The sequence below is a fragment of the Candoia aspera genome, chromosome 8, assembly GCF_035149785.1.
Source record: "Candoia aspera isolate rCanAsp1 chromosome 8, rCanAsp1.hap2, whole genome shotgun sequence".
NCBI classification, from domain to species: domain Eukaryota; kingdom Metazoa; phylum Chordata; class Lepidosauria; order Squamata; family Boidae; genus Candoia; species Candoia aspera.
Window position 1 is genome coordinate 26,634,356 of NC_086160.1, and position 27,689 is coordinate 26,662,044.

General features: G+C 37.9%; 1 protein-coding gene across 1 annotated transcript; it reads right to left on the reverse strand.

Annotated features, from left to right (window-relative positions):
• Positions 1 to 4,560: 4,560 nt before the first annotated feature.
• NEIL3 (nei like DNA glycosylase 3) lies at positions 4,561 to 27,689 on the reverse strand. Its single transcript, XM_063309852.1, is given in 10 exon segments — positions 4,561 to 4,894; positions 6,969 to 7,143; positions 9,481 to 9,859; positions 13,110 to 13,279; positions 14,893 to 15,059; positions 15,776 to 15,850; positions 19,095 to 19,308; positions 21,179 to 21,313; positions 22,405 to 22,523; positions 27,577 to 27,689. Coding segments are annotated over 10 exon segments (1,713 nt in total). The 5' UTR covers positions 27,673 to 27,689; the 3' UTR covers positions 4,561 to 4,711.

Sequence of the window (27,689 nt, forward strand, 5' to 3'; positions counted from 1 at the left end):
TACACAGTTTCTTCTGGGTATTTCTCAAATCTTTCTTTGTTAATATGGAGAAATTGCTGGCAGTGATGTCAAGTGGTTTTTCTTTGTCGCAGGTAATTCTTAACAACTCTTCACAAATGTATCTAAAACAGTAACTGGAACTTAGGATATATTTACAAGAAACAGTCTAGGGTTTTTTTCTTCCAGCATGAGAAATCTTTAGTATGTTTCGAACACACTTTTAAACAGTAAACTAATGAGATTTATATCAAAGCACAATTGGATATATCAGTCAAATATTAACTTTGTGCCATGAGTGTGACTGCATCTTAAATTCTGTTCTTCTGTAATCTTTTTGGAAATGCTGCTCAAGGAGAATGTAGAACAATTGTGTTTCCTTCAGTGCACCAATCAGCATCAGTGGTCAGGATCCAAGTAATGCTGAGAGAGAAGAAACCATCTCTGCATGCTGTTCTCAGGACAAAGAAAGGGCTTGTTTTCAGTACGTGTACCTAATTTCTTCTTTGGGGAATGTTAAAATGAACAGTTCTTCAAAATGAGTCCAAGACTTGTAGGTTTTTGTCACCTTATGTCTATTTCCAAGTCTCTTTCTGTCATATGTCTATCACATTTTCTTTCTTTATCCCTTTCAAACTGCAGGAAAAAAAAATCTAAATATGGCATGATTGTTAATCTGCTTTTCTTTCCCAAATATGTCCTCTAGATGACTTAATGTCCCCAGTCTTTTTGATACTCTGATATCCTTACTAAAACTACAAAGGCATTAAGATTTCCAGTCATTCTGTGCTGTAAGATGTAATGCAAATTTAGCTTAGATATAATGTAAACTCAGCATAGAGCATTGTATGTTTTGGTAAGCACAGCTGCGAACAGACTATTTTAATCTATAATCCTTTCATATTTTCTAGATAGCCATGGGAACGCTTCCATTTGTTGTTAACGATGGGTCTGATTATTGTACACTTTGCTTGCTTCTTATAAAGATATGGAAAATGGATTTTGCCTATTCTTTGTTAAAAATATCTGAAAACTTTGGTGACAGGCTTAACAGTTTACTTGTGTCAACATCTCTAGAAATGTGCAGGTCAATACCTCTCTATTCAGAAATAAGCCTCATCGATTCCACTGAGATGTATTCTCAGCTAAGTATGAGGTAGCTGTCATCCACACTAGACAGACTAGACAAGGAAATAAACTCTACAGGAAGGCTAAAACTATTTTTATTGAGATTGGCTATAATAACAGAATCTTGAAAGTATGATTGTTCTGTATCTCCTTTTCCTTCATATAGTTCAGTGAATTAGGGAGGCAACTGTCTGAGCTGTTTTTGAATGCTGTCTCACTGTTCTGGACTTTCAGAAATTCTTCAGCTCTTTTTGCTTAGGCTTCTGCAAACCTCTGTCAAGGTCACTTCGCTCCAAATTTAGAGAAAATTTTGAAAAATAGAATTATACAACAGAATTAGATAAAGCAAGAATCCAGCCTGCTTTTCCCACAATATATGCACCAAATGGGTGAGTTCTGTCTGAAGAAGGTGGTCCCGAAGGTACTGAATGAGCAGTCTTATACAGGTAGTCCTTATTTAGCAACTGCCTTGTTTAGTGACCATTTGCAGTTTCAACTGTGATGAAAAAGTAACTTTACAACTAGTCCTCACACTTACAACCTTCACAGGTCTGTAAAGCAAAGGAAAGCTGAAGTAGGATCATAAGCACAGTTGCTGTTTCAACTGCTTCAGTTAACAAGTGACTTTCCAGTCCCAACTGTGGTCGCTAAATGAGGACTACCTGTACATGAAAACACATTGTTTATAAGTACTGTATATGGAAGCTTCTGAAAGCATAGATTTCTACTGTAACGTACTGCACATCAGCATAACAATCTTCAGTATTATCTTCATTTTACTAAAGTTAGAAAATGAGTCCTTTGATTCTAGAACCACAATCTTTAGTACAAGTGATATGGAAAAAAATTAAGTATACAGAGGGCAGATAATGTGGGATCCCAAAAGCTTCCCTCTGCCCCTTACTGGATATGTATTTAATGTAATGCAGTGCCAAAACAGAGCTTGCAGTTTTTCAAAAGTCTATTTCCAAGTCTCTTTCTGTCATATGTCTATCACATTTTCTTTCTTTATCCCTTTCAAACTGCAGGAAAAAAAAATCTAAATATGGCATGATTGTTAATCTGCTTTTCTTTCCCAAATATGTCCTCTAGATGACTTAATGTCCCCAGTCTTTTTGATACTCTGATATCCTTCGTTCCTCTGGAAAAGAAGCTTCTGCATTTCTTATTTTCAGGATGCTTAAGAATTTCAAAATTCTCTTCAGACTATTTTTGAGCTTACTTTTCTGTTGGAGGTGGTGGAGAGCAAGCTATTCCTAGTGATATTGTTTCCTGTTATATATCTTTCCATCACATCTTTCTGCTGACATACTTCATGGTCTGAAAAAGTGCATGGGAGGAGTTCCCACAGGATCTGACTGAAGTGTGAGATTCCAGGGAAGCTGCAGATATTATTGTTCAAAGAGAGAGATTCAAATAGCACATAGCCATACTGTAACAGTGCAAGAACACCACACTGTACACTTGGGAAATTCACTGAAGTTTTCTTCTCCTTTGAAAGAAATCAAAAAAGCAAATTCCTTTTCAGCAAAAGAAATGTAATTGGTAGAGAAATATGTAGATTTTTTTGTAAAAGTCCTACCATCGATTTAAAGAGCAGCACGCTTAGCATTGCTTAGAGTATCTTGAACCTTTATTCAAATTGCCTAAAAGTGACATTAAAACAATGAGTGCATAAGCAACACTTCAAGGATATTCAAAAACTTTAACCCGTTAAGTCCTGTAACCAGTGAGTGAGCTGACAATTAAAAGATAAAGATATAATTCAATTGTGGCAGAAGAAATTCACTCTAACAGACTTCAGAGAAGTGGATCAGAGAAACTAAAACTTGAAGATTAGAGCACATTTCATCACTCCCTGAGCAGCTACAAAACATTAGTAGATTCCAGGGTCAGAATGTAATATTATAGTTACATATAAAACTCACTGTTTGGAGATGAGAAATTCCAGAGTATCCCATCCTTGAAGAATGAATTTGCATATCCCTATACAATAACACTGAGTAGTGACCCTACTAAGCAATGAACCAGGTCACAATATATCATCAGTTTTATTCCCAGGAAGCCCACGGGGCCCAAAAACATTTTTGTAAAAGGAGTGGGTGGGGGGAGGAAGAAAAGAAATAGCTGGTACTTCTCTTCGTAGAATTCCAGCTTTCATTTTTCTTTTAATTAGAAGTATCTAAGAATGAAAAAATGAGGCAGCCTACAGGATGCCAAGAGCAATATCAATGTGTGCCATGTTTACTAAACTTAATTGTGCTTTGCCAAGAAACCTGGATTGGTTTAAACTGTTAGGCCCATTCTTTGCTGTTACTTAACCCAAGTCCTAGGAATTGGTAGCATCTGATCATACCAACTGAGTTGAACTTTCATAAATTCTTGTTAATAGAGGAATGAGATGATGGATTTGAAAACACCACTGAAGTAATGTAGACCAAATCTACAGCTTGCTTTAAAAAAAGCAAACTATCAATTTTTATGACAACTTTGATGATGTAATCACACTGAAATTAAGTTTTACTTTCTAATTATGACTGGATCAAACTTATTTAAAACCGAGTTTGATTTGACATTATTTGAGATTTGAGAATTTTTATTTTTAGTACAGATTCCAATTTATTTTTAAATGTTATTGTTTATTATTTTCAAACCAAAGCTTTATAAAAAACTATTAGCATAAATTTACCCACTGATACATCACACTGTCCTCCCAAAGATCTGGAGAGTCCCAATAATTTTTGGCTTTCATAAGGCGTTAAAGATCTGGATGTTCCCTCAGGGCATTTGGACCAGAAAGTTAAACCAGCCCTTTTGGTGTTTCATCTGTTTTGGTTTACATTGCATAAAAATGGATTGATTTTCAAATTCAGTGTGTATGTTATACTAGTATTACTGTTATTTCAGATTAGTACTCAGGATGTTTATTTTGCATGTGAAGTTGCTGGGGTTTTTTTCAGTTTTTAACGTCTGTGTACCACCCAGAGTCACAGCTGTGAGCCAGGCGGCTATATAAATAAATAAATCAAAACTATTTTTCTGTTCTGACAATGAACTCATATAGCCTATTCTTAAGAACAAACAAATGCTCATCATTGTTTGAAACATTTTATTGAAAATATTAATCTTTCATAACTGATTAAAAAATGTAATACAATCTATTCATCGTAAATGCATTGAAATAAAAATTTTATATAAAGACAAAGAGAAAAGAAAGTTGAAGGGCAAATGGCACAAGCAAACAAATGACATCCAAGTTTGGACTACTCTTCACAGCCAACTGAAAATAAATAAATATTGGTCTTCATGTGTATGTGTGTGTGTGAGACAGAAAAACTAAGACAACAAAAGAGAAGACTACCTATTGTTCAGATATTAACTCAGATTTTCTAGTATTAGATAAAATGCAACAAGCAGCAAAGAACAAAGAGGGATACAAGAAGGAACCTTCAAATATATAATACAGATGGATTATCACAAAATGCCACTTGATCATAACCCTCCTAAAATATCTCCTACAGAAGAGCAGTATAGCACACACAGTTTGAGAAGATTAATGTCAGATAGTCTATTGCAGATGAATAGCTCAGCATCCTGGGATAATCTTCATTCCTAGACCATTTTCAGCCCACTGAAAGAAGTCACACTGTTTATCCTTCCCAAGAGGACACACAAAGAAATTCTTTCCATTATTAGGGCCAATCTTCAGCACTGTCCTCATAATGCAGTGCTTCCCATGATTGCAGAAGGGAAAATGCAGGTCTGCCCACTGCAGAGAGAAATCATTTTCTGTTAACACTAGATGCTGAAGCCAAATTCCTGTTTTAGCAAAATATTCCCCTTTAATTCTGCAAGGTAGGTGGTGAGTAACAGTAATCAACTAAGCAACTTTCTTTAAAATTCAACTTGCTCCACTACCTGAACTCAACTTGTTTGACTTTGTGAGAGGACAATTGTAAAAAGTCTTATCTGACTTTTGGAGGAAACACAGGTTTAATTTATCCAAGTAAAACTCTTGATAGCTTATGGCTTCCAAGCAATAGATCTCACTTCCCCAAGCTCTAATGGCTCTCTCCCTTGGAAAATCTGAAGGTCAAAATAACACTGTATTGCATTAGTTACCATATGGTTGAACAGAAACTATTATCAAAGCTGAGCTGAAGAGAACAAATACAAGAAAAACAACAGCACTCATTTTATGTTGTCAAGGTCATTTGAGAAAATATGAACTCAGATTCAGTTGTGCTGTTTTATTACATTAATTTTGTCCCACAATCTTTGCATGATTAAGCATTCTTACGCTAGAATTGTGTCTCCTTTGAAGGTTCTTGCTTTATGTTGCCTAACAGTGTTATTCCTTCTAGCTTATAAGAGATTAAACGAAGTATGAACGTATGAGTTTTATATACTCTTACACTAAGTTTGAATCATTTTGATTATGGTAAATATATTCGTAGAGTTTGGCTAATGCTGTAATTTTAATTGTGTTTTTCCTCCTTGTCTTTGCTTACCCTACTATTTTCAAGTTAGTATTACATTTTACCACTTAAAAAGAAGAAAGAAAGCATAGCAATATGACAGATGAAAAGTTCAGAAGAAACTAGCTAGTTAGGCAACAAAGAAAGTTTAGTTAGCTTAGAGCAGTGTTTCTCAACCTTGGCGATTTTAAGATGTCTGGACTTCAAGTCCCAGAATTCCCCAGCCAGCCATGCAATAGAACAAATTCATAATAAATCATCAGCCCTACAGTTAACCCCAATCTGATCTAAATAGTCTGTTCTCTTCGAAATGGCCTTTGATATAAAGACTGCAGTCTTACTAGTGATATGCAGGTTTGTTCCCTGCAAAAAGTAAGAGTTTCTCCTGGATGCCCCAGTACTTTTTGGTTTTTAAATATGAATCTAAGTGAGCAGTCCTTTCTGCAGAATATAGTTTGCAATCAAATATGTGCAGTGTCTTCAACAACTGGCGCACCACAGATACACAGTCTTTCTTCAAGTGGAACTCCATGAAACCTCCCATACCTTACCATGGAAAGTAGTTGTTCAGAACGAGCTCTAGAAAAAGCTCTTCTAAGATGTTGGGGCATATAAGTTGTTAAATACATTTCTAGCTGGGAGGCTGATTTGTGTTGAGCCAGCCACTTCAAGGACTTGACATGTTTAAGGGATGCAATATCATCTTGGGCAGCCACATCCATGACCCTTTGTTTGAAACTTTTCTTGACCTTCAGATCTGATTGGACTGGGAATTCAATGGAGAATCCATATTGTGAGATGGTATTTGAAAGTTGGGCAGCCCAAGCACAAGGAGGTATATTATGCATCTGCTCTTCAAAACAAAGCTTGGGTAATCTATCTGAGTCCATAGATAGGATCTTCAGCCAATAGTTGAATGCTTTAATTATCAAATGGCTTTGTACAGGGGTATACACAACTCTGCCCTTACTGCTGGAGTTGGTGTAGACATGTCCAACCCCAATATGCATTTCAAGAAAGTGGACTGTATCAGTTCTAATAAGGGGGCCTTTATATATCCCTACAGTTCTGCGCCATACATAATCATTCAGACTATTTTGCTGTTGTATACCTTTATGATTAGAATTAAAGAACCTGGATAGCTGTGGTTGGTAAGCTGCCTTACGGCATCTGTAGTGACCAGAGAACCCATCTATCCCTCCCAAACCACACCAAGAACCTCTTTAGACAAAACCACCATCACAGCAATTCATTTTCCACTATGCTAAAGCTAAACAAATGATTGAAATCTATACATAAGCACAGTAGTTGGAGAAACCACTTTATCTCTTTCAGGGGTGTATGGTACTATACAATCTCACATACTTCAAAATAGTTACACCGGGCTTCTCTCGGCAAAGGACAAGCATAAAATTGCCTGCCCTTGTTTTCTCCGTCCTTCCTCACAATGCGAAGAACACAGAAGCGACTGTGTTTACTGCAGCGAGGACTGCCAGCATTTAATGTGCAAGAGCCATCTGTCATATTATCTGGAGGTGCTCTGTAATGACAGGTAACAAGATAAAACCCTGCATAAAGTTAAGGAGATTAGTTATAGCAGAACCAGCATCTTCCATCCCAGCATCACTCCTCCTGCGTTCTTCTGAAGTCCATATAAACTCTTCTCTTTCAATGATACATCTGACCTAGCAATTTTATCTGCTCTACTTTCTCTTTAAAATGAAATTGAAGGACTCTATGTCAAAAATACACTCTGTTGAAATGAAATGCAAGCAGCAATTTTTTAAAAGTTCTCTTACTGCTTTTTTAAAAAAGTAAACTGCACCATTCTGGCATTGCTAGCATAAATTTTATACTTTCATGTAGTTTAAAAGGCATCCTGAATTGGCAACAGCAAGATGTACTAGAAAACCAATTCCTTCCAATTATATTCTTCCCCTCTGGAAAGTTATTACACGTGTCTTAGACCAGTCCATGGGGATATCTATCTACTTGTCTGCTTCAAGACAATTTTCCATGCTCTTTGATCAAAGCTACTTTAATGATCCCCATCATATTCCACAGAGGAGGAAGTCTGACTGGCAGAGCAGAAAAGTGTATTTTATGAAGGTGACAGGAAAGCTTTGCTCTCCTCTGATGTTAGCATCACCAGAATAGCTGGATAGTGCCTCTGTTTACAATGCACAAGGGCATCTGCCTTGATGGTTAATGTTTAAACAAGGTTAGATTGCTTCTTGTTTCTTAGATTTAGCAGCAGCCAGGGTTTTTTGGCAAATATGCTCCCAGTCAAGCTCAAAAAGCATTAGATAGTTCTACTCTAGGGTTCATTAATATGTAAGCAGTATTTCTCCCCAGTATTACTATGACCTGATGGCTTTTTATGTGGTTTTCTCTCTAGACCAGCTGGGTGAAACTTCATGAGTACAGCCTACAGTATATGCCATTAAAAGGCCTATAGACTGTTAACAAATCCTGTAAAACTTTGCCCCCAATCATTTTTCAGTATTTTGGCATCCAGCAGCTATCTCCTGTAAGACTCCCTCCACCCCTGAAGAACACATACCGAAGTATAAAGTACGATTATATTTTTTTACAGTAGCTCTTTAATCTTTCTTAGGAAACTGAAGCTCATACTAAACAGCTGAGTTTGGCATTCTCCCATCTCTCACCTGCAGTGATACCATGAAAGACTGATTTATATGTCCATTTCCCAACATGATTTATGCTACCTGGCAACACTGTCCTTCTGCCATTTACATATGGCCAGACAGGTCGGTAAGACTTCACAAAGGAATGGTAACACTCAAAAATCAAGTACTCCAGGCATATCTGTAGAAAACCTGAAGGTACCTAACCAAATAAATATTTCAGAAGAAAACTCTTGTGTTTCTCTACTCCATGGGAACTCTGCTGAACCAAAAGCATGAGCAAATTGTATTGTAAAACTTGTGGGGGAATTTGGAGCCTTCTTTACATATCTTGTGAAGGCTAAAACAGTGCAATCAGTGCTGGTCCTATCCACTCAGATCCTCAACCTGGCATAATGAATGAGAAGAGTTCTACTGATGTTACATGTGTAAAATGTCCCTGCTGTTCTTGGCATTCAGGGACTTGAGGGGAAATTGCACAGCTGGAGCCCAGCTCTGAGCAGATCCACCAGATGCCTGGAATATTCCTCTAAGCAGCTCTGTAGAAGTTCCTCCAGTCCCCCTTTCTCCAAGAGGGACCAAGTTACCTTAAACACGGCTGTTGGCCAGGAGTATTCAGACACAGTAAGAGTGGAAAAATAATTATGTATTCAACGTATGCAAGTAATTATTCTTGGAAGCCTGAAAATTCCAATTTGTTTAGATTAAACCGGTAATTTCAATGCATGTTTTAAAGAATATTTTATTCCAATGTTTCTTGTGCAGCATTTCTTTACAGTTTGCCAGAATCCACACTTTAAGAAGGAAATGGGGCTGCAACTCCTATTTATGTTTCCATTATGTTTACCAAGGACTTTATGCTTACCAAGGACCATGTTTGCCCTCCCTCACTGCTTCATTTCTTTATTAAGTGATTGGCAACTGCAGATTTGAAATATTTTTCAAACGTTTCTATTCTCAAGTATGTCATAGATATATACTGTATATGTTTTTAATCTTCATGCATCTGGCAAACAACCATTTCTAACCATTTCTTTGGATCTAAGAAGCTGTCTCAGCCACAAGCCTATAGCACTTTAGGACACATCTGCAGACCTAGTTGTTTCATGGACTGGTATCTGTCAGAAAATAAGTAATATTGCACCATTTCAAAGCAAAAATATAATACAAACAAACAGTTTTTCATATGAACAGTTTTGCCCCTCAATATGTAGTTGAAATTAACAAACCTGTTTGTAAATTTCTCAGTGAGGCTTCCAACAGATGAAGTTGAACAATCAATTTTCTGTCTCTTTGATGCTGGCTTTAAAGAATTATATTGATGGGGAAAAGGTATTGATGAATTTACTTCATAGTGGTAGGTACTGTTAAAATTGCTTCTTGAAGGATCATGCAGACAGCCTCCATCTGGAGTTCGACTTTCACTTCTGTTACGTCCTAGTAGAATGTCTTTACCAGCAAAATCTATCAATACCAGAGTTGCTGTCCCAAATGCAGTCTTCCTGTTTATCTTAATTTCCATTCTTGATTTTCCGAAGTTATTACATGGATATTTGACTAAGGAGCTATTACATGTTGTTAAACCTTTATTACTTTCAATTTTTTGAACTTTAAATAGATAAAAAATATCCTGGTTAGTATTATTGAATCAACTGTTCCCATGTCTCCCTAAATTTTCTTTCTTCAGCAATAGTATGCTACATAGTGCTTCAATTTATGATCCTGGTAGTCCGAGCAATCTACTGTAGTAATACAGAAATAGTTATGGGCATAACTCTTGCTTATTCCCATTTATATAAAAATGTGCATTAAAGTAGTTCAATGGGTCTCAGAAGAGCACTCCACTATTATGGTCATGAACATCCAAATGCACATTAAGTGAACTGAAGGCATGAGAAATGAATATTAATCTTGGTGGCAGTATTTTTTGTCTTTTCCTGTACAAAGCTGAATTTAACAGTGGCTAATCAACTAAGGAGCAAGAGAAGTATTTACAAGATGGTGTGAATTATAAGCACTGAGCAAACTGTTTGACTTGCAATACCCTAAAAAATACTGAAATCTTATTTTGGGGAAGGGAGATAGAAGTTGTTTTATTGGAACACTGTAAAGAAGTCTTCAGACGGCAGGTACTGAGCTTTGACAAGAGCTTAAAAGCTTCTCAATTGGAATGCAAGAGTGAAAAGAGCATTATTGTGATTTTCTTCTAAAGCCCTAAGCTATACTGCCTTTGTTGCATAGGGTTTGCTTCAGCTCCTTGATAACCAGCTGGGTACATAACTTCCAGGGGATAACTTAATTGATGAATTTGGTTTTCTAAAGGAACTAAAACCTTTAGGTTCCTGAGGCTGGCTAAAGAATCAGCCAAGAACATATTCTGCAGCCTATATAAATACTAAGAGCAGATAGGTCTTTCAGGCTGTCATGCTCAGCACTATACTAACTACAGAAGGACTGATCAGCATTTTTTTTCGCATGACGGTCATTGGATTTTACAAATTCAGTTGTGGCTGCCTTCTGTACCTTTCAGTTTTATGTACGTAAATCAGGAGCATTTTAATTACATTTTTGAATAACAGATTCTATGAAATAATTTATTTAAATCTAATAATTTTACTAGTAATAACAGATGTTTCATTGTTGCTGTCATTATTTAAACCACATCTTAACCCAGGTTTGCTTGGGCACATTTAGGATTCTGAGACTATGTCACAAAGGAGCCTATTCATCAAATAGCTGCCATTCACAAAAACCTTTTGGTTCAAAGGCAAGTAGTGAGGCCATTGCCCCGAATTGACTCTGGACCATCTCCCGATGCTTCATATTATCTAGGGATATGAAGCTATTAGGATCCAGAGCAGAAAAGGTACTTTGGTGTGGGGCTTGCAACTGCTGCATCTGTCTGTACCCCTTTGAAAGAATCTGCATTTTTTTTATCCTGGCCTGCACAGCAGCCTTACAGTCCTGGGAAAATACATGTTAGAATTAAGGAGGCACAGACAGTGGGGGACAACGTCACTGTATCCTGTTACCACCTCCTTAACATCTCCTTAACTCCAACACATATTTTCCTGGGACTACCTGGCTGCTTTGCAAGCCCAAGAAAAGACATAGCTTCTTTCAAAAGAATACTGGTAAGCACATCAAGTGTGCCCACAGCCCTTCCAAAGCATCTTTTCCACATCAGGCTGTATATCACTTATTCCATCCAACATGACCTATTTTTGGTCACCCGCTATTATATTCTAAAAAGCCCAAGAGTTGTCTGTCAAGATAAAGAAGCTAGACTGCTTGTGCTTCACAGCATGCCAGCATCCTATTTATAGTTTTTAAATAATGTTTTAAACTAACTTAAGGAGTTTGTCGGGCAGGGTTTTCTTGGGCACCTGATAAGGTGTTTGTGATGCACTGATGACTGCAGACACAAAACTGCTTATTCCTTATCAAATGCATTCCCAAGAGCATTCATCATTAGGGACATTCTTCTCAAGGCACATGAACTGCTTCAGCACTACTAAGGGAGAATTGCTTTTTCAAGGGGGAAGCAGGTCTTATGTCACACCCCCATGATAAGGGAAAAGGAAAGTTACACTTTGTAGTAAGGATAAACTGGGAAGAATCCAACTGAAGCTACACAAGTTAAAAAGGCCAATGTGTTTTTAAACAAAGCATCTTAAAGTAAATGAGTTGTCATTTAGAACCTTGGAAGGAGAAGAACAAGCTAAAGAAAAAAAAAGGCAGAGAAAACTCATAGAAGAGGGTAGACAAAGAATAATCAGAGTAGAGAAGTGATGTGCTTTGAAGATTAGAAGCTTAAGACTACGGCTGAATACTGCCCCAGGTTGTGGAAGGAAATGTTGGACACAGCCATTGATAGGAGACTGGGATATACTACAAATGGCAAAGAGAGTCTGAACTTATCTTGGTCATTTTATGGATTGAGATTTAGAATCTCAACTATTTTATTGCTAGGATTAAACACCTCTCAGTGTGCAGACTCTCAGTATCCCAGAAATATCAGTACAGTGAAATACAGCAATGGCCCCTTCTAGCTATAAAAGGAAATATTCACCCCTTCCTGCAAATGTATTCCTTTTCAAATGTATGAAACATTTGGTTTGGCAATTCAGAAAGTTGCTGAAGCCCACAAAAAGTACAGAAGGTTCAAGTGAATAATTCATTCAGCAGAGGATCGGAGAACAGCTGTGAAAGTATAGATTTGAGTTACAAAAGGAACATGCCATTATAACACAAACAATTGTTCCCTAAAATGACTAGCGTCTGGGTTTATAATTCAGACTCTAAGCACAGGTCTCTGCTCAAGGATATTTCTTTTTCTTTATCATGGTTTGTTTAAAAGAGAAGTTCCTCTAAATTTTCTTCCTTTCTCAAGAGAAAAGACTATACCTCTATGCTGCTCTTTTACAAGATGCTTGAGCAGAGATTTGCCATTTTTATTGTTAATAAAAATTAACAATAAGAACTTCATGTAGCTAATGGCACGTAGAGTAGCAGTAAGATTTGGCGAAAGTTTGCTATAATAAAAAATGCAAAGTGTAGTACATGCATATTAGAAAGCATTTGCAGCAAAACAACAATATATCAACAATAAATGAAATGGAGCTGCACACACAGTAGATTAATGATGTATGTGTCCATTGAAATATAATTTCAGACTGAAGCATCAGAGCAAACAACACTCTGATGAATAAAATCAAAGAATCTAGAACTGAAACCTTAATATGTTAATTCATATTACAGACATGTTACATGTGAGAATGAAAATAATATCCAGGCTACTTGTGTTATATTACATAATGATGCAAGCAGGCAATCATAAAACCCCATGATTTCTTACCTTCGGGCCTTGAAGTCAGGCATGCATCACATATTTTGACAGAGGGCTTGTTTATTAGAGTGCAGAGTATACAGGCCCACTCCTCTTCTGACTTCTGAGCAACTTCTTCTCTAGAACAAGACACCCTGCTGAATTGCCAGCCACTTAAACTATTTTTTCTTGGATGTTTGCTGTGAAATGAAGGAAGGAGAAATTTGTATTAACAAATTAATGGGACAATGTGGGATGGGTGGTCTCAGCCAGAGAGATCCACAGTTGGTTGAACAACCATATTCAGTGAATGGTCCTTACTGGATCTATGTTACATGGAGACAGGTATGCAGAACTTGGGGTTCTGTCCTGGGCCTGGTGATCTTCAACATTTTTATAATTGTTTAACTGAGGGGATATTAAGGATGCCCAACAAATCTGCAAGCCACACAAAGCTGGGGGGATTGCTAACACCTCAGAAGACAGGCTGAAGGTTCAGAAGGATTTTGATAGACATTGGGCCTTTTCCAACAAAATGCAGTTCAGTGGCAAGAAATGTAGGATTCTGCTCTTAGACAGATCAAATATACATGTACAAGGTAGGTGGTTTTTGGCTCAGCAGTAATACTTGTGAGAAGGGAGTCTTGGTAGATTACAGATTAATCATGGGCAGCAGTGTAATTGTATGTGGGAATCACCTTGAAAGACAGGGGAAGAGCCACAGCCAGGGCAGTGGTCAGATAAGAGGCAGCTTAGCCCACTGCAGGAATGTGGGTGTGACAAACATCTCAAGAGGGAGCCTCCCTAGTTTCTTGGGCTGTAAAGGTGATGGGGGAGAAATGTACTTTCGGACTTGCAAGGTTCTGTTAATGTAACCTTACAACAAAGTAGAATTAGTTCATCTAGGTGTGCTTTCTGTCTGGAATACCACACAGGGCTGACAAGCAGTGTGCTGCAGCTGCCAAAAGAACCAATGTAATCTTGACTACATCAATAGAGATATATCAAGATCATGGGAAGTGATTGTTCCAGTCTACACTACACTGGTCAGAGTGTGCTTGGGATACTGTGTCCAGTTTTGCTCATCACAATACAAGAAGGATGCTGAGGAATTGGAAAGAGTACAGAGAGGAGTGACCAACACAGTGAGGGGTTTGGATAACATGACAGCAGTCTTCCAATATTAGAGGGCTGTCACAGGGAAGAGGGATTTATCCTCTGGAATGCATGAAGGTAGGACGAGAACCAACAGATGGAAGCTTTACAGAGAAACTTGAAATAAGGAATAATTTCCTGTGAGAACTATTAAGCAATGGAGCAGCCTGCCTCCTGGAGTATTGCATGCTCCATCACTGGAAGGTTTTATTCAAAGGTCGGACAGCCATTTGTTTGGGATTCCTGCCTTCACAAGGCAATGGACTAGCAGACCTCCAAGATCCTTATGATTCTGAGCCCCTTGTTTTGACAATTGTGTTTTGCCAGGTTTTGACAGTAATGCAAACTTCAGTTCCTGTAATAATAACTTGGCCATCTGTAAGAAAAATGCATTACCAAAATTGCATTACCAAAATTACTGTTGAATGTTGGTGGCTCTAACTTGGCAAATGGGGAATTGCCTACTGCTCCGTGGATTACCCACTCCTGTTGTAATGGTTCAATATAAGTTGCTGTGATTTCAGTGGTTGAGCAGTGAGGACCAACTAACATGGGGAGAGGGAGAAGAGCAGAAAAACATAACATCTTCTTTAAAATGCAAACATTAAATTGTACTGAGATAATTTGTGAAATTCTTTTAGAGGCAATACAGATTTACCCCAAATCCCCATTCTGAGGTTTGTCCTTTTGACACTGTGAGCAGAAATAGGTCATTCTGTTGTTCTCTCCTAATCGACATACTGTGATCTTTTCCCTGCACTCACGGCAGGTGGGGCGTTTGTACACTCTGTAGTGTTTACTTAATGCCAATCCCATTTTGCGACACTGAAACAGACAATTATTATTCATGTATCTTCAAAAGCCAAAGATGCAGTTCACCTCAGACCATATTTATGTTGTAATAACTGGAAATAACTTAAAAATAACTTGAAAGACATTCCTTTATTTTTTAGGTGTACTGGACAAAATAAAGAACTGTGATCACTCTTTTCTTAGCTTTGCCTCTTTCAGGGAAGCATGTTTTCTAGTGGTACCTCTCAGATGCATTAAAATTTTCCAAGCTGTGTCCAGGAGATGATGGGTTAAGTGGCATTTCTCCAGTCACCAAATTTAATGGAGTACAACCTGTGCACCCTGCAGTATTTTTTAAGAATCACATATCTCTGCTCCAGTAAGAATTCAAAGATAAAATATTGTGTTTAAGAATAATTAGAAGCTTTGATCTGGAAGTGCTAACTTTTTTCAGAAAGGTAATTTTTGATGGCTTGGAATATTACATCATAGGATTCTCTTCCCTGGTCTCCGATGACATAGCTCCAAGAAGGCCACTTTCATTATTTTCTAATGTGTAAGTTGGCCCTATGTCCTAAAAAAAAAAATTAAACAGGATCGCATTTGACAATCTACCAGGATGGAAAATCACTTCTATCAGTTGGTGCAATAACATAATACTGGAAATTTTAAGTAACATTTACTTTAAGGCTACATATTCAGCATGTTGTACTTTTTGCAGCACTCTTAGAAAAGGGCTTTTTTCCTACCTTCTAAAAGAGGAGTGAGAAATCCCACGTCATTTTCACCAAGTGGCATATTTGCTTATCTGTTCATTGACAAACCTGTAATTTGGAACATTGGTTTTAAAAAGCTACAGTGAAGCCATCTACAAACAAGGGTTCCTTGATTTCTGATAGTGTTCTTTATTAAGGAAATATTGATGATCAGGAAACCTATCTTTACAATATGGGTAACACTGACAATGATAACAAGCCCATTGGGATTTTAATATAGCAATCCTATACATGAAATTAACTTTTGAAACAGTATGTTTAGGATTGTACTATTAATTTGATCAAGGCTTCATTTATGGAACTTTTATGCAACTATGCAGTATGTGCCTAGAGATCCACAATGGACTCATGATCATGGAAAATATAACTGGCATTTATTTGGAGCTGTGATTGCACAGCTTTGTAACAACTTCCTATTCTTTCAGTTTACATGACTAGTCTGAGCCCTCTACCCTTTTATATTTATTTATTTTATTTATTTCTCACACTTCTTCACTGCCCATCTCACCAAGCGACTCTGGGAGGTTTAAAATTCAATTAAAATAACAAGAGGTTAAAATCATAAAAACAAGTGCATCATAAAAATATAAATATAAAATCCCGGATGGACAAACAATCTTGATTAAAATTTCTCAGGGCCACATCACAGCGCCAACCACCCCCATGATTGACTATCCCTCCTCCCGCCCCAGGCGAGGTGGCAAAGCCAGGTTTTTACTCCCTTTCAGAAGGCCGGGAGAGTGGGGGCCTCCCTCACCTCTGGGGGTAACGTGTTCCATGGGGCGGGGGCCACGGCAGAGAACACCCTCCTCCTAGATGCTGCCAATTGACAATCTCTCATGGACGGGGTCCGTAACATGCCCTCTCTGCATGACCGGATGGGACGGGTCGATGTAGCGGGCATGAGACGGTTCTTCAGGTAACCTGGACCCATGCCATGTAGGGCTTTAAAGGTGATAATCAACACCTTGAATTGGACCTGGAAACAAAGTGGCACCCAATGCAACTTGCACAGCAAAGGTGTTATATGTGCCATTCTTGGGGTTCCTAAAACTGCTCGTGCAGCCGCATTCTGAACCAGCTGTAGCTTTGGAAGCTCTTCAAGGGTAGCCCCATGTAGAACACATTGCTATAGTCTATACAGGAGAAGACTAGGGCATGAGTGACTGACCAGAGGGCTTCCTGATCCAGGAAGGGGTGTAATTGGCACACAACATGAAGTTGGGCAAAGGCTTCCCTGGCCACAGCTGCCACCTGCTCTTTGAGCAGTTGTGAGTCCAGGAGAATTCCCAGGTTCCACATCAGATCTGTCTGGGGCAGTGCAATCCCATCCAGAACCAAAGATGGTAAGTTCCTGGAGGCCGAGGAGCCTCCACAGCCACTCTGTCTTACCAGGGTTCAGCTGAAGCCTATTGTTCCCCATCCAGACCCCGACAGCCTCCATGCACCGAGAGAGTGGTCACAGCATCACTTAAGTCACCCAGGATGGAGATGCATAATTGGGTATCATCAGCATATTGATGATACCTCATCCTGTGGTGATGGATGATCTCACCCAGCGGTTTTTAGGTAGACGTTAAAAAGAAGCACAGAGAGTACCGAACCCTGTGGCACCCCACAAAGGAGGAGCCGTGGGCTGGATCTCTCACTCCCTATCAACACCGATTGAGACCAGCCCCGGGGGAAGGAGATGGACCAGCGCAAAACTGCGCCACCCACCCCCACTCCCTGAGCTGATCCAAAAGGATACCATGGTCAATGGTATTGAAAGCCACTGAGAGGTCATGAAGAGCAAGAATGGATGCACTGCCTCCATCCCGGTCCAGCCAGAGATCATCCAAAGGTGTGACCAAAGCAGTTTCCATCCCATATCTGGGCCTGAAACCTGACTGAAAAGGGTCCAGATAATCCATTTCATCCAGGATTCTTTGAAGCTGCAATACCACCTCTTTCTCAACCACCTTCCCTAAAAAGGGAAGGTGGGAGACAGGATGAAAATTGTTCAGTACAGTGGGATCCAGTGATCATTTCTTATATGTATTTGCTGGGCTGTTCATTTCTAATGATCAGATTGGTAGATTATACCAGATCACCGTAAAACAGAACTGTATTCAAACCTAAAAAGATGCAGTAATTTTTATGATAGAAGACGATGTGATAAAATGTATCGCTTGAAATATCACTGGAATAATTTTATCACATTTTTGTCGTTTTGTATAAAAATAATTTTTCAAGATCACTTAATGAGTTTCAAGTAGTTTTTGTAGTACATTTTGACATTCTTGCATTTCAATTCGGATATACAGTACACCATGATTTAGCCCTTAACTTAGGCACACGGTTGATTGCTGGCCAGTTGTTGCTAATAGTCAACTGTATTTGCACATCTAAGGCTAATGGAAAACTACCATATATTCCTGAAAGTATCAGATTTAGCCACAGCACTACATACTTATCTAACCATAGGTTTCTGTGATGGATATGGGGTTGCCATTAAAAATGTTTCAAAATGTAAGTTGTTTTAGAATAATTATTCATTTGTTAGACTTATATACCATCCCTTCACAGTACAGAAGGAAGCATCTTCATAGTGGTTATTTCTAGGGTTTGTAACTTGAGACCAAACAAACCAATTTAGCTTCATTTAAGTATCTTTCAATGGAACGCAAGACATTCATGTTCAGATAGGCTTCTGGACTCCAAAACATTTCGTCAATTTGTAAGAGTTTAAGAAACTTTTAAGAATCGTTAAAAAAGTGATTCCTGTTATTTTTTATTAATGTGTTTTAACTGATTTGCTTTTGTTTTGATTATGGAAAAACTGGATATAAATATAATGCATAAAAATACAGGTGTTAACATATTAATATTTTATTAAGTCCATAATTTAATTCTGAATATCTTTAACTTTTATTATTACATCATTTATATCTTATCTCAGTTTATTCTAATATTTTTATTGTTCTAAGGAATGCCGTTACATTTTTTTTATTCCATTTATGCATTTATTTAATATTCTTTGCATGATACTCAAATTTCTTTGTCTTTTAAAATTTCTGTTACAAAGTTGTATTAATCACTGGTCAATGACCATATAAATTTTATTTTGATTCTGAATATAAATAACCTACTGGGATTATCCATGGAAGGTAAGGTTTCAATTAATTCCTTACGGAAACATTTTATTTACGATGTAAGAGAACAGTCATTGCACACTCTACTGCTCAAGACATAAATCATCATAAGCAAAATCTAAAATACAACTGAAAGCAGCTAGAAATATTTTACATACTTTAACAATTGGATGCGGACCACTGTCATAAAGTGCTTCATTCTTTATAATATTTCCCACTCCGGGTAGGACTGCCTGATCAAGCAACACATCACATAACATACGGCCCTTTTGCTTCTTAATCTCACTTTCTGCTCTTAGGAAGCTAAATTTTGAACAGCAAACATCTAAATCTTCCAGCATTCTAATTTTTTGTTCACATTCAACAGTATTCCTGTAGGATTGAAAATAAAAATTATTGTTAGATCATAAGCACCCAGAAGGCAAACTCTGTATAAAATAAAACATCCTACAGGGATTCAGCCAGCACTCTGCCCCAAGGCCTCGGAGAACAGCCAAGCTTTCATTGACTTTCTGAATGTTACCAGGGTAAAACCTGTACAGATCTTTGGGTGGATGGTGTTCCGGAGGTCAGGTATTAACACTATAAGTGACAGTTTTAAGGGATATGACACACACTCACTCTGCATGATCTCACCAGCCAGGCACAAAGAGAGATAGGTAGGCTCTCAATTGCATTACATGGACATAACACGGCATGCCCATCACTGCCTGCACCACTGCATTCTGGACTAGCTGTAGCTTCCAAGAAGTCTTCATGGGCAGCCCATGTAAGACTCCATTTGTGAGGTAACTAGGGCATGAGTAACTGTCTGAAGAACCTCAGTTGGCAGACTAGATTAATATGTGTGAAGGCCCTCTCAGCCACAGCTGTTACCTGCTCTTCGAGCTGGAGCTGTGAGTCCAGGACGACTCCAAGGTTGCAAACTAGTCTCAAGTGGGGAAGTGTAACCCAATCCAAGACTGAAGTGGGAAACTCCCCAGAAATAGGGGGCACAATTGCCATAGCCACTCAGTATTGGCAGAATTTGGCCAGATCCACACAGCCTCCAGACACTGGGACAAGATATGGACAGCATCATTTGGCTGGCCTGGGATCAAGATATACAACTAGTTAGTCATAAGCATACCAATTATACCTGACCCCAAACTGACAGATACCCTCACTCAATGGTTTTATGGAGATGTTAAATAAATTAAGAATTAAGAAGTAGATGTGGAAACTAAAAATGATTAAAGCTGTCAAAACCAAGCTGAACTTAGCCAAAGCCTTAAACAAAAATGGGGGGTGAGGGGGAGTATGTTTTTTGTTTTAGCCTTTACCTTATTGAGTTAAAAAATGAAAAATGGGTTAAGAGGACAAGATTAGCAAAGGCTTAGGTGTTCTCAGAATATAAGATCTCTCAATCATAGAATAGCTAAGTTCAGACATAATACAACAAACAATGGTTTATCAGTAATAACAAGGTTATCTGAATCTTGGGTTTCCACAGTCTTCCCACTTCTCCTCATTTGGTGGAACCACAGGAAAAGCAGAAGTTTTAGTTCCTGTTTTCAATTAACCACAGTGACTAAAGCAGAATTCATGTCATATGTAAATATATAAGTAGTGATAAATTAAAAATAATTAACCCCATTAAACATAACAGGTTGTAAGTGAATGGGACTTACTCCCAAGTATGCTTGCAAGGAACTCAGTAGGAATTATTTCTTAACAAGCATGATCAGGAGCAAGCTGTTAATCAACATATAGGGGATTCAGAGAGACACAGAAGTAGGGCATGCCTCTATAAAGAATGTTTGCCACCTGCTCATTTTTATAATACTCATGCTAAATATCAATACCTTAAACAGAATGTCTGCTGACTGATTTTTTAGGTGCGTTTTTAATCAAGCATGTTTTAAAAATCAATTATTCTAACTTCTTTATGGATACAACACTGCAGCCTAATACATACAAACATTTATGAGTAAAATGAGAGTGTAACTTATGATAGAGATTGCCAAGTATGAATCAAGGGAGTGGCTTTTTGTCATTAAATATACAATCCAAACATGCACTGGGATTTTAAAAACCTCTTCTCTCCACCCATTCACCATCAATCTATATAAAGCAAATGAAGTGAACTACTGGAATTAAGCATATTTTCAGTAGATTTAAGCAAGCTCCCTCAGTTGACTTAGAATGGCAATATTTCCCTTCCTGGATGAAAGATATTCCAGTAAAACATAAGTTGCTTTACCTAAGCTCTACTGTTGCATCGCAGAAACAAATCAAATCAGTAGTAAATTGTATTTCTAAGACTGCAAGTGCTACTCTTCTGTTTTGGCTGGCATCTGGATTTATACGCAAAGAACCATTCATGCCAAAGTGGATCCTAGAAGAGAAACAGTATTTCTTAAAATTTGTATCCATTCAGAACTACTTCTAGCTTTATGACTACTCATATGTAATGATAATCATAAACAATCCTGGTTGTGATTAACAACATACTGTAACTGTGGCCTAATTTCATGTGGCCTTCAGTCTAATATCACCCCCCCTTTTTTTTGGAGGGGGTGCTTTTGAATCAGTGCTGATACCTGGCGACTGTCTGGACTAATCCCTGCAGTTTTCTTGGCAAGATTTCAGAAGTGGCTTGCCATTGCCTCCTTTCCAGGGCTGAGAGAAAGTGACTGGCTCAAGGTCACCCAGCTGGCTTTGTGCTAAGGTGGGACTAGAACTCAGTCTCCCGGTTTCTAGCCTTGCACCTTAACCACTACACCAAACTGAGCAAAAACCCTTTACAAAAGATAAATTCAGGGTCTATATAACAACAACAAAAAATATCTCTTATCTTCCCAACTGTCTGCTATCTACTGAGGAAAACTTACAGAAATAAGAGAATGTCAGAAACACTTTTAAAAAGAGATGTCTGATTTTTTTTTTAAGTGGAATGATAGAAGGGAAAAGAATGTGCCCATTAGGTCCCAGCCACTAAAGTACCCCTCAATATTGTCATGTTATTCAACAAACCATGCCTGCATGAACATGGCTGTAAGAAAAAGTAACTTTGTGTGAGATGGGCGACCATATAAATTTGACAAATAGATAAAAAAGGGAATATAACTGTTCTTGAGGCACTTAAGATGTCCATCTTATCCTCTCTCCAGAAATAGTTTGCTTTGCTTTAAGCTAATTCATACAAAAACCTAAGTGCAGGCAAGCTTCAGTAAACACATTTATTTAATGGAAGATTTAAACATACACCTAACATGGTTTTAGTGGGGTCTAAAAGCTTTGACTGCCTCACGACCCCCTCCCCCAAAAGTGAGGGAGGAGGTGTCTATTTGTTTAATACTACAATTCATGCTAAGTCATGTTCATACTTATGTGTGTCTGGGCAGGAAGAAAATAATTTTCTGACAAAGATAAATAAATCAGAAGAATTTCTTTGAATTATACAAGTTAGGGACATGTCTTTCTCACCTTAAGGCTTTCTCTCCAAAGTACATGAAAAGTTCCTTCCCCAAAGTTTCCACGCCACGGTACACACATCCATTAAGCACCTTTAAGAAACCTTGGCACAAATTCTTATTTCCAGCAATCTAAATAGTTTGAAAATATTAACAAATAAATGTTAGGAGAGGGATTTAAAAATAGTTTTCGTTTATCCATTTAGGAAACATTATAAGTTACTGAAAGAAATGCCCTTATGCCAACAGCATTAAAAAAAAAAAGAATTTACTTTCCTCACCACTGAGTTAAAATATTAGCCACCCACTCTTGAGTCAGCATCGAACGATGCTGGCATAAAATTTGCTGCTTTCTTTGTCAATCCCTATCCTGCCTTGACTGCATCTGAGTCATTGCCAAAAGGTGTTTTTATGCAATATGACTGGCTTGCTCCTCTGGCTTTGCTGCCATTTCTCTTTAATATATCACCCGCTATCATGAAAAACATCCATCCATCAGTGCTTTACAGCAGGAATGCAGAAGATCTCACTGAAACCCTGCCTAAACTTCTCTTGCCTGGTGTGTGCCCCATTTCCCACATTTCATTTGGGCATAACCCAAGTTAAAATAATTAACATTATAATAATTAAGAACTACAAAACATATGGAAGGGCTTCAGGGCAGAATAGGCCCCGTGGAGGGACAGAGGACTTGTTATGATTGTGCACCTAGTTACATCCAGGAAAGCAGGAATAGCTTTTGAGGAACAAGATTTCTTGCTTGGCGAGGGTGACAGTGACTGAAACTGACCAGTAGAATTGGCACACAATTGGCAAACAAATTTACCTCCTCTTCTGCATCAAATGAAAAGAGTGGGGGCCATGTCTCTCTGGAAGCCTGAAAACATGCTGGTGCCAAAATCTGTCTTAACTGGTATTTTAAAAAAATCTCAACTATGGGATGTGTATTATAACGGCAACATCAAAGGAATAGGAGAAAACTTACTGTGGTCAAGGCATGATTATGTCATGTGTTAGCGTGAGTAGTGAAAGGGCCACAGTACTCATAATATCATTCAACATAGATCCTAGAATATTGATTAGTCTGCCTTCTATGTTCATCAGCTGAGGTCCTCTTATACCAGTACACTCCTGAATATTATTTTGGTGTCATATAAAAACAAGAGTTTTTCTGTTGAGATGCCTACTCTTTGGAAAATTTTCTTCCTAAAGGTAAAGCATGTGGAACCCAAGTTCAATTTATGTAGAATCTAGAAACTTTATTTAACTATATATGATAGAAGACAGACTGACCAACAGAACTCCTCTACTACAAATAAACATTGGTTATTGTTTTATTATATTTGACTGCTGTGTAGAAGATATATATTTAATACTGTATCATTTGGAGATGTGTTGCTTGAAAGGTGATTCATAAATATTTTAATAAATAACTTCTTGTGATAAAAATGCTAACAGAAATGTTATATTCATGTCAGTTGACAAGCTGGGTATCAGTGAATCAAGCAGCTCTGAGATTCTTAAAGAACCATCTTTAAATACTATTCCTAAGTGTTATAGTTGCATATCTGAGACAAGGGGGGGGGGAAACTTGTTCCTAAACAATTTCGTTAGAAAAACCCAGAAATAATTTGATATTTTCAAATGCAAGAAAGAATCTATTTTATTATTTCATAATCTATTTTATAGCTTATATCTGTATAAATCTGTAAACACAGCTTAGTACTGAACTATATTCCTATTTATTATTTGCTGTTTGCCTATGAAGATCATACAAATAGGAGAAAGGAAAGGAAGTTTACTCAGAGCAATCACAGCTATTGACCAAAAATTGACAGTGGCATCTAAAACTTAAATATCTAAATAGTAGATGAACAATGCTGCTTATTTAAGTTTTAAACTGATTTTGATGGACTATAAGGGAACTTTGTTTTCTAATATCAAAATTGCAACTCTGAGGTAAGAGTGTTAGGCAAAGATGCCATATATACAGAATGCAGATATATTCTTTTTTTCTTAATCCTTCAGAAATTATTTAGAGGGAGGAAAAAAAGCATTTGAAAATGCATTTTAAAAGCTGAACCCAAAATTCATGACATTTAACAATTCATTTAGCAATATTTTAGTATTTGCCATTCTACTATAATATGCTGACACTTTATGAAGTATCTTCTCTGCTACATACACAATAGTAAATAATTAAAAGACCTAAGATTGCTGTTTTCGCAGTTGCTAATTTGCTTTTGAATTTTTAAATGCCTTTGTGAAATAAACATGTTGTAAACTGAAGGTCATGGTGTAAGTTGATTATTTCAGACATGATAACAACTTGGCATTGGGTTCATGAAAGCAGAAAGTGATTAGGAATAATTTTAGGCTTTCTTGAATGTAATTTTCAGTGACAGAATCAGCTGTGAACAGCTAGATGAAAATCAATAGTATATCACAGGAATGGCTTTCTCTTAATATATTCTCTTAAGTCATGTGATAGATAATTGCTTACTCTATTTTTTTTAGTTGCATCCGCTTCCACAGCTTCTTTGATCCCTATAATAACTTCCCTTCCCAGCAAGTGGTGATCAGGTGGGAACACATCTCACAATCAGACTTAACCATGAATATTCAGGCACTCAATAAAGCAGGCTAGAAAAATATGACAGGGCTTTCATGCTGTGAACATTATGTATGAGTAAAGCTCACATTTACACAAAGAGTAGATTGATGATATTAAAATGTTCCTGAACTATATATTTCTACAGAGTGAAAATGGTAGAATTACTTGTTTTCTTGCTGCTACAATAAGGAAGATACAGTCCATAAAAAATGAAAGTTTACAATCCACCCTTCTTCAAACCATGATCCTTTCCTATATGACTAGAATGTTGGAGGTACTCATATTGAATATGAAGTTATAGAATCCTGGAAGAATTTTACTGGATGAGCTGCTATGATTTCTGGTTAAGCCCAATTATCTAGCTCAATATATAGAATTCTGGAGGCCTGATATCCAGCACTGAGCCCAGTCATAGGACTATCTGTGGTAGAAGATAGCAATAGCAACACAAGGACACAAAGACTAATATAAGGTAAATACACTTGTAAATTATCTACAAAGTAGTAGCACTGACCTATTTAACACAGATGCCAAACACTGAGCTATAGACCTTGAGCTACAATTGACAAGCCAAAATATAGAGTCTACCAAATATTTTTTCCCTAGTTAGAAATCGGTGAACACTTTGTGGATGATGTTCCCTCTAATGACATTTCTTTGCCTGCACTCAAACAAAGACGGAGGCGGCAATCCTCTTGGTATATCCACCCCACCAATCAGAAATGCAGGCTTGGCTCTTCACAGCTCATTAATCCAAGCTGCTCATTTATATTCCAACATCTTTTCCCCTATAAAGTTCCACAAGCCCCAACAGAGTAATTTTATGCTGGCAACACTAATGATCAAAACTTGCAGGGAAGTGGCATGCTGTGTACATGGGAAGCAAGGAAAAAAAAATCTGCTTGTCCTAAGCCTTTACACCAATGGTATGCCTCATTAACACATTTTTAAAACAAGTCCAGCCACCCAGTTTTTCTATCTATCATCTATCTATCTATCTATCATCTATCTATCATCTATCTATCTATCATCTATCTATCTATCATCTATCAATCTGAGCCAATTCTGAATGTGATCTTTCCCCATGCCAATGAGAGTTATTCTACAGTGGATATTGTGTAACTGACTTCTTTATAATAAATTATATTTTTAAAATTGCCATCTTTCTAATTAGACAAAGTGACTGGAGGACACTTTCCTCATTATTTCTTACATGTGTTCGATGTTTGTGCAAGTTCTTCCAACTCTTCAAATTAATCAGACTTGTTATGGTTGATTTATTATGTTAATAGCAGGAATATATTACAGATGTTGGTTATTTCTTTTTAAGTGTTTTGTGCAAGGAGAGAAAAAAGCCACACAAAACAACACTTGTCAGGAAATCTCCTGATAGTCAAAACTTATGATTACTGAGGATGAGATGAGTGTCACTCATGCTAGCCTCATGTTAATCAGTCACATCTTTCACAATTCTCATATGCAACAAATGCTTGTGATAGCAACTGGGCAGCTTGCATATGCTTAAGCTTTAGGAACAAGACACTGGCATAGAGGCTGTCAATCTTCATAGTAGCCTGCACAGTACTGCACAACATTGCCAATCAGATGCAGATAAAGTAAGGCCAAGCTTGCTATGCAATTATCGATGGAAGAATCAACTGGAATCCCTAAAATTAGAGTTACTCTAACCATGCATGTATTCCTTTTCCACTTTATAAGCTGCAAAGTAGCTTGGATGGATGGATGATATTCTAGAGGTGACGGACTCGTCCCTGGGGGAGCTGGGGGTGTTGACGACCGACAGGAAGCTCTGGCGTGGGCTGGTCCATGAAGTCACGAAGAGTCGGAAGCGACTAAACGAATAAACAACAAAGCTTGGATTCATTAAATTAAGACATAGGTTTAACCCAACCATAAAACAAATACTAAGGATTAGTTTAGCTGGATTGTTTAAATTGGTCACCTGCTGTATATTGAATGGCACTGATGTCTTGGCAGGAGCAATTCAAGTAGGAATCCTAGCAGTTACAGAGGCTATTAGTGTTACTCGGGGTTTTAGTCATCATTAACAGTACTTGTGATCAGTACTGGATCCCAATGGCATGGAAACCAACCTGCTGTGTAGAAAGTTTTTGGTCTCCAGAGAATTCATCTCAGGGCCTGAGCCCCAAGCCCTGGAAGATCCAACACCAGAGCATGGTCACTACATCAGGTTCCCCTCATGTGAATAATGTGTTAGGGGGATTAAAGCAATATGGATTCTTGGTCCTAGTTAGTGCTATCAATTCCATGAATGCAATCACACACAAAAAGAACATGCTTTGAAAGATTCCACCATTCAACAGGCACTCAGTGTGGTTTGCTTGTCTTTGTCTCCACTTGAAGCACAGAAAGGTAAGATGCCCTAACCAGCTCTGGCTTAATTACAATCAAATGGCTCGTGGTGAGGAATGTGGACTTCGTGCACGCCCCTCCGTGGAAGAATCTCGGCCTGTGGCCGCTACTAACCCTATCCGAGACGCCGTCAGCGGCTCTTCTCTTTAAGGCTCCAACGTGCGACGCGGACTGAACCAGTGCGGTTCCTCGCAGACACCTCACGACTTGGCCAGGGGCAACTCGGCTGCTGATCTTCTCGCCGTTCAGCTTGCAACCGGGACCTTCCACCATACTCGAAGAAAAAAGTA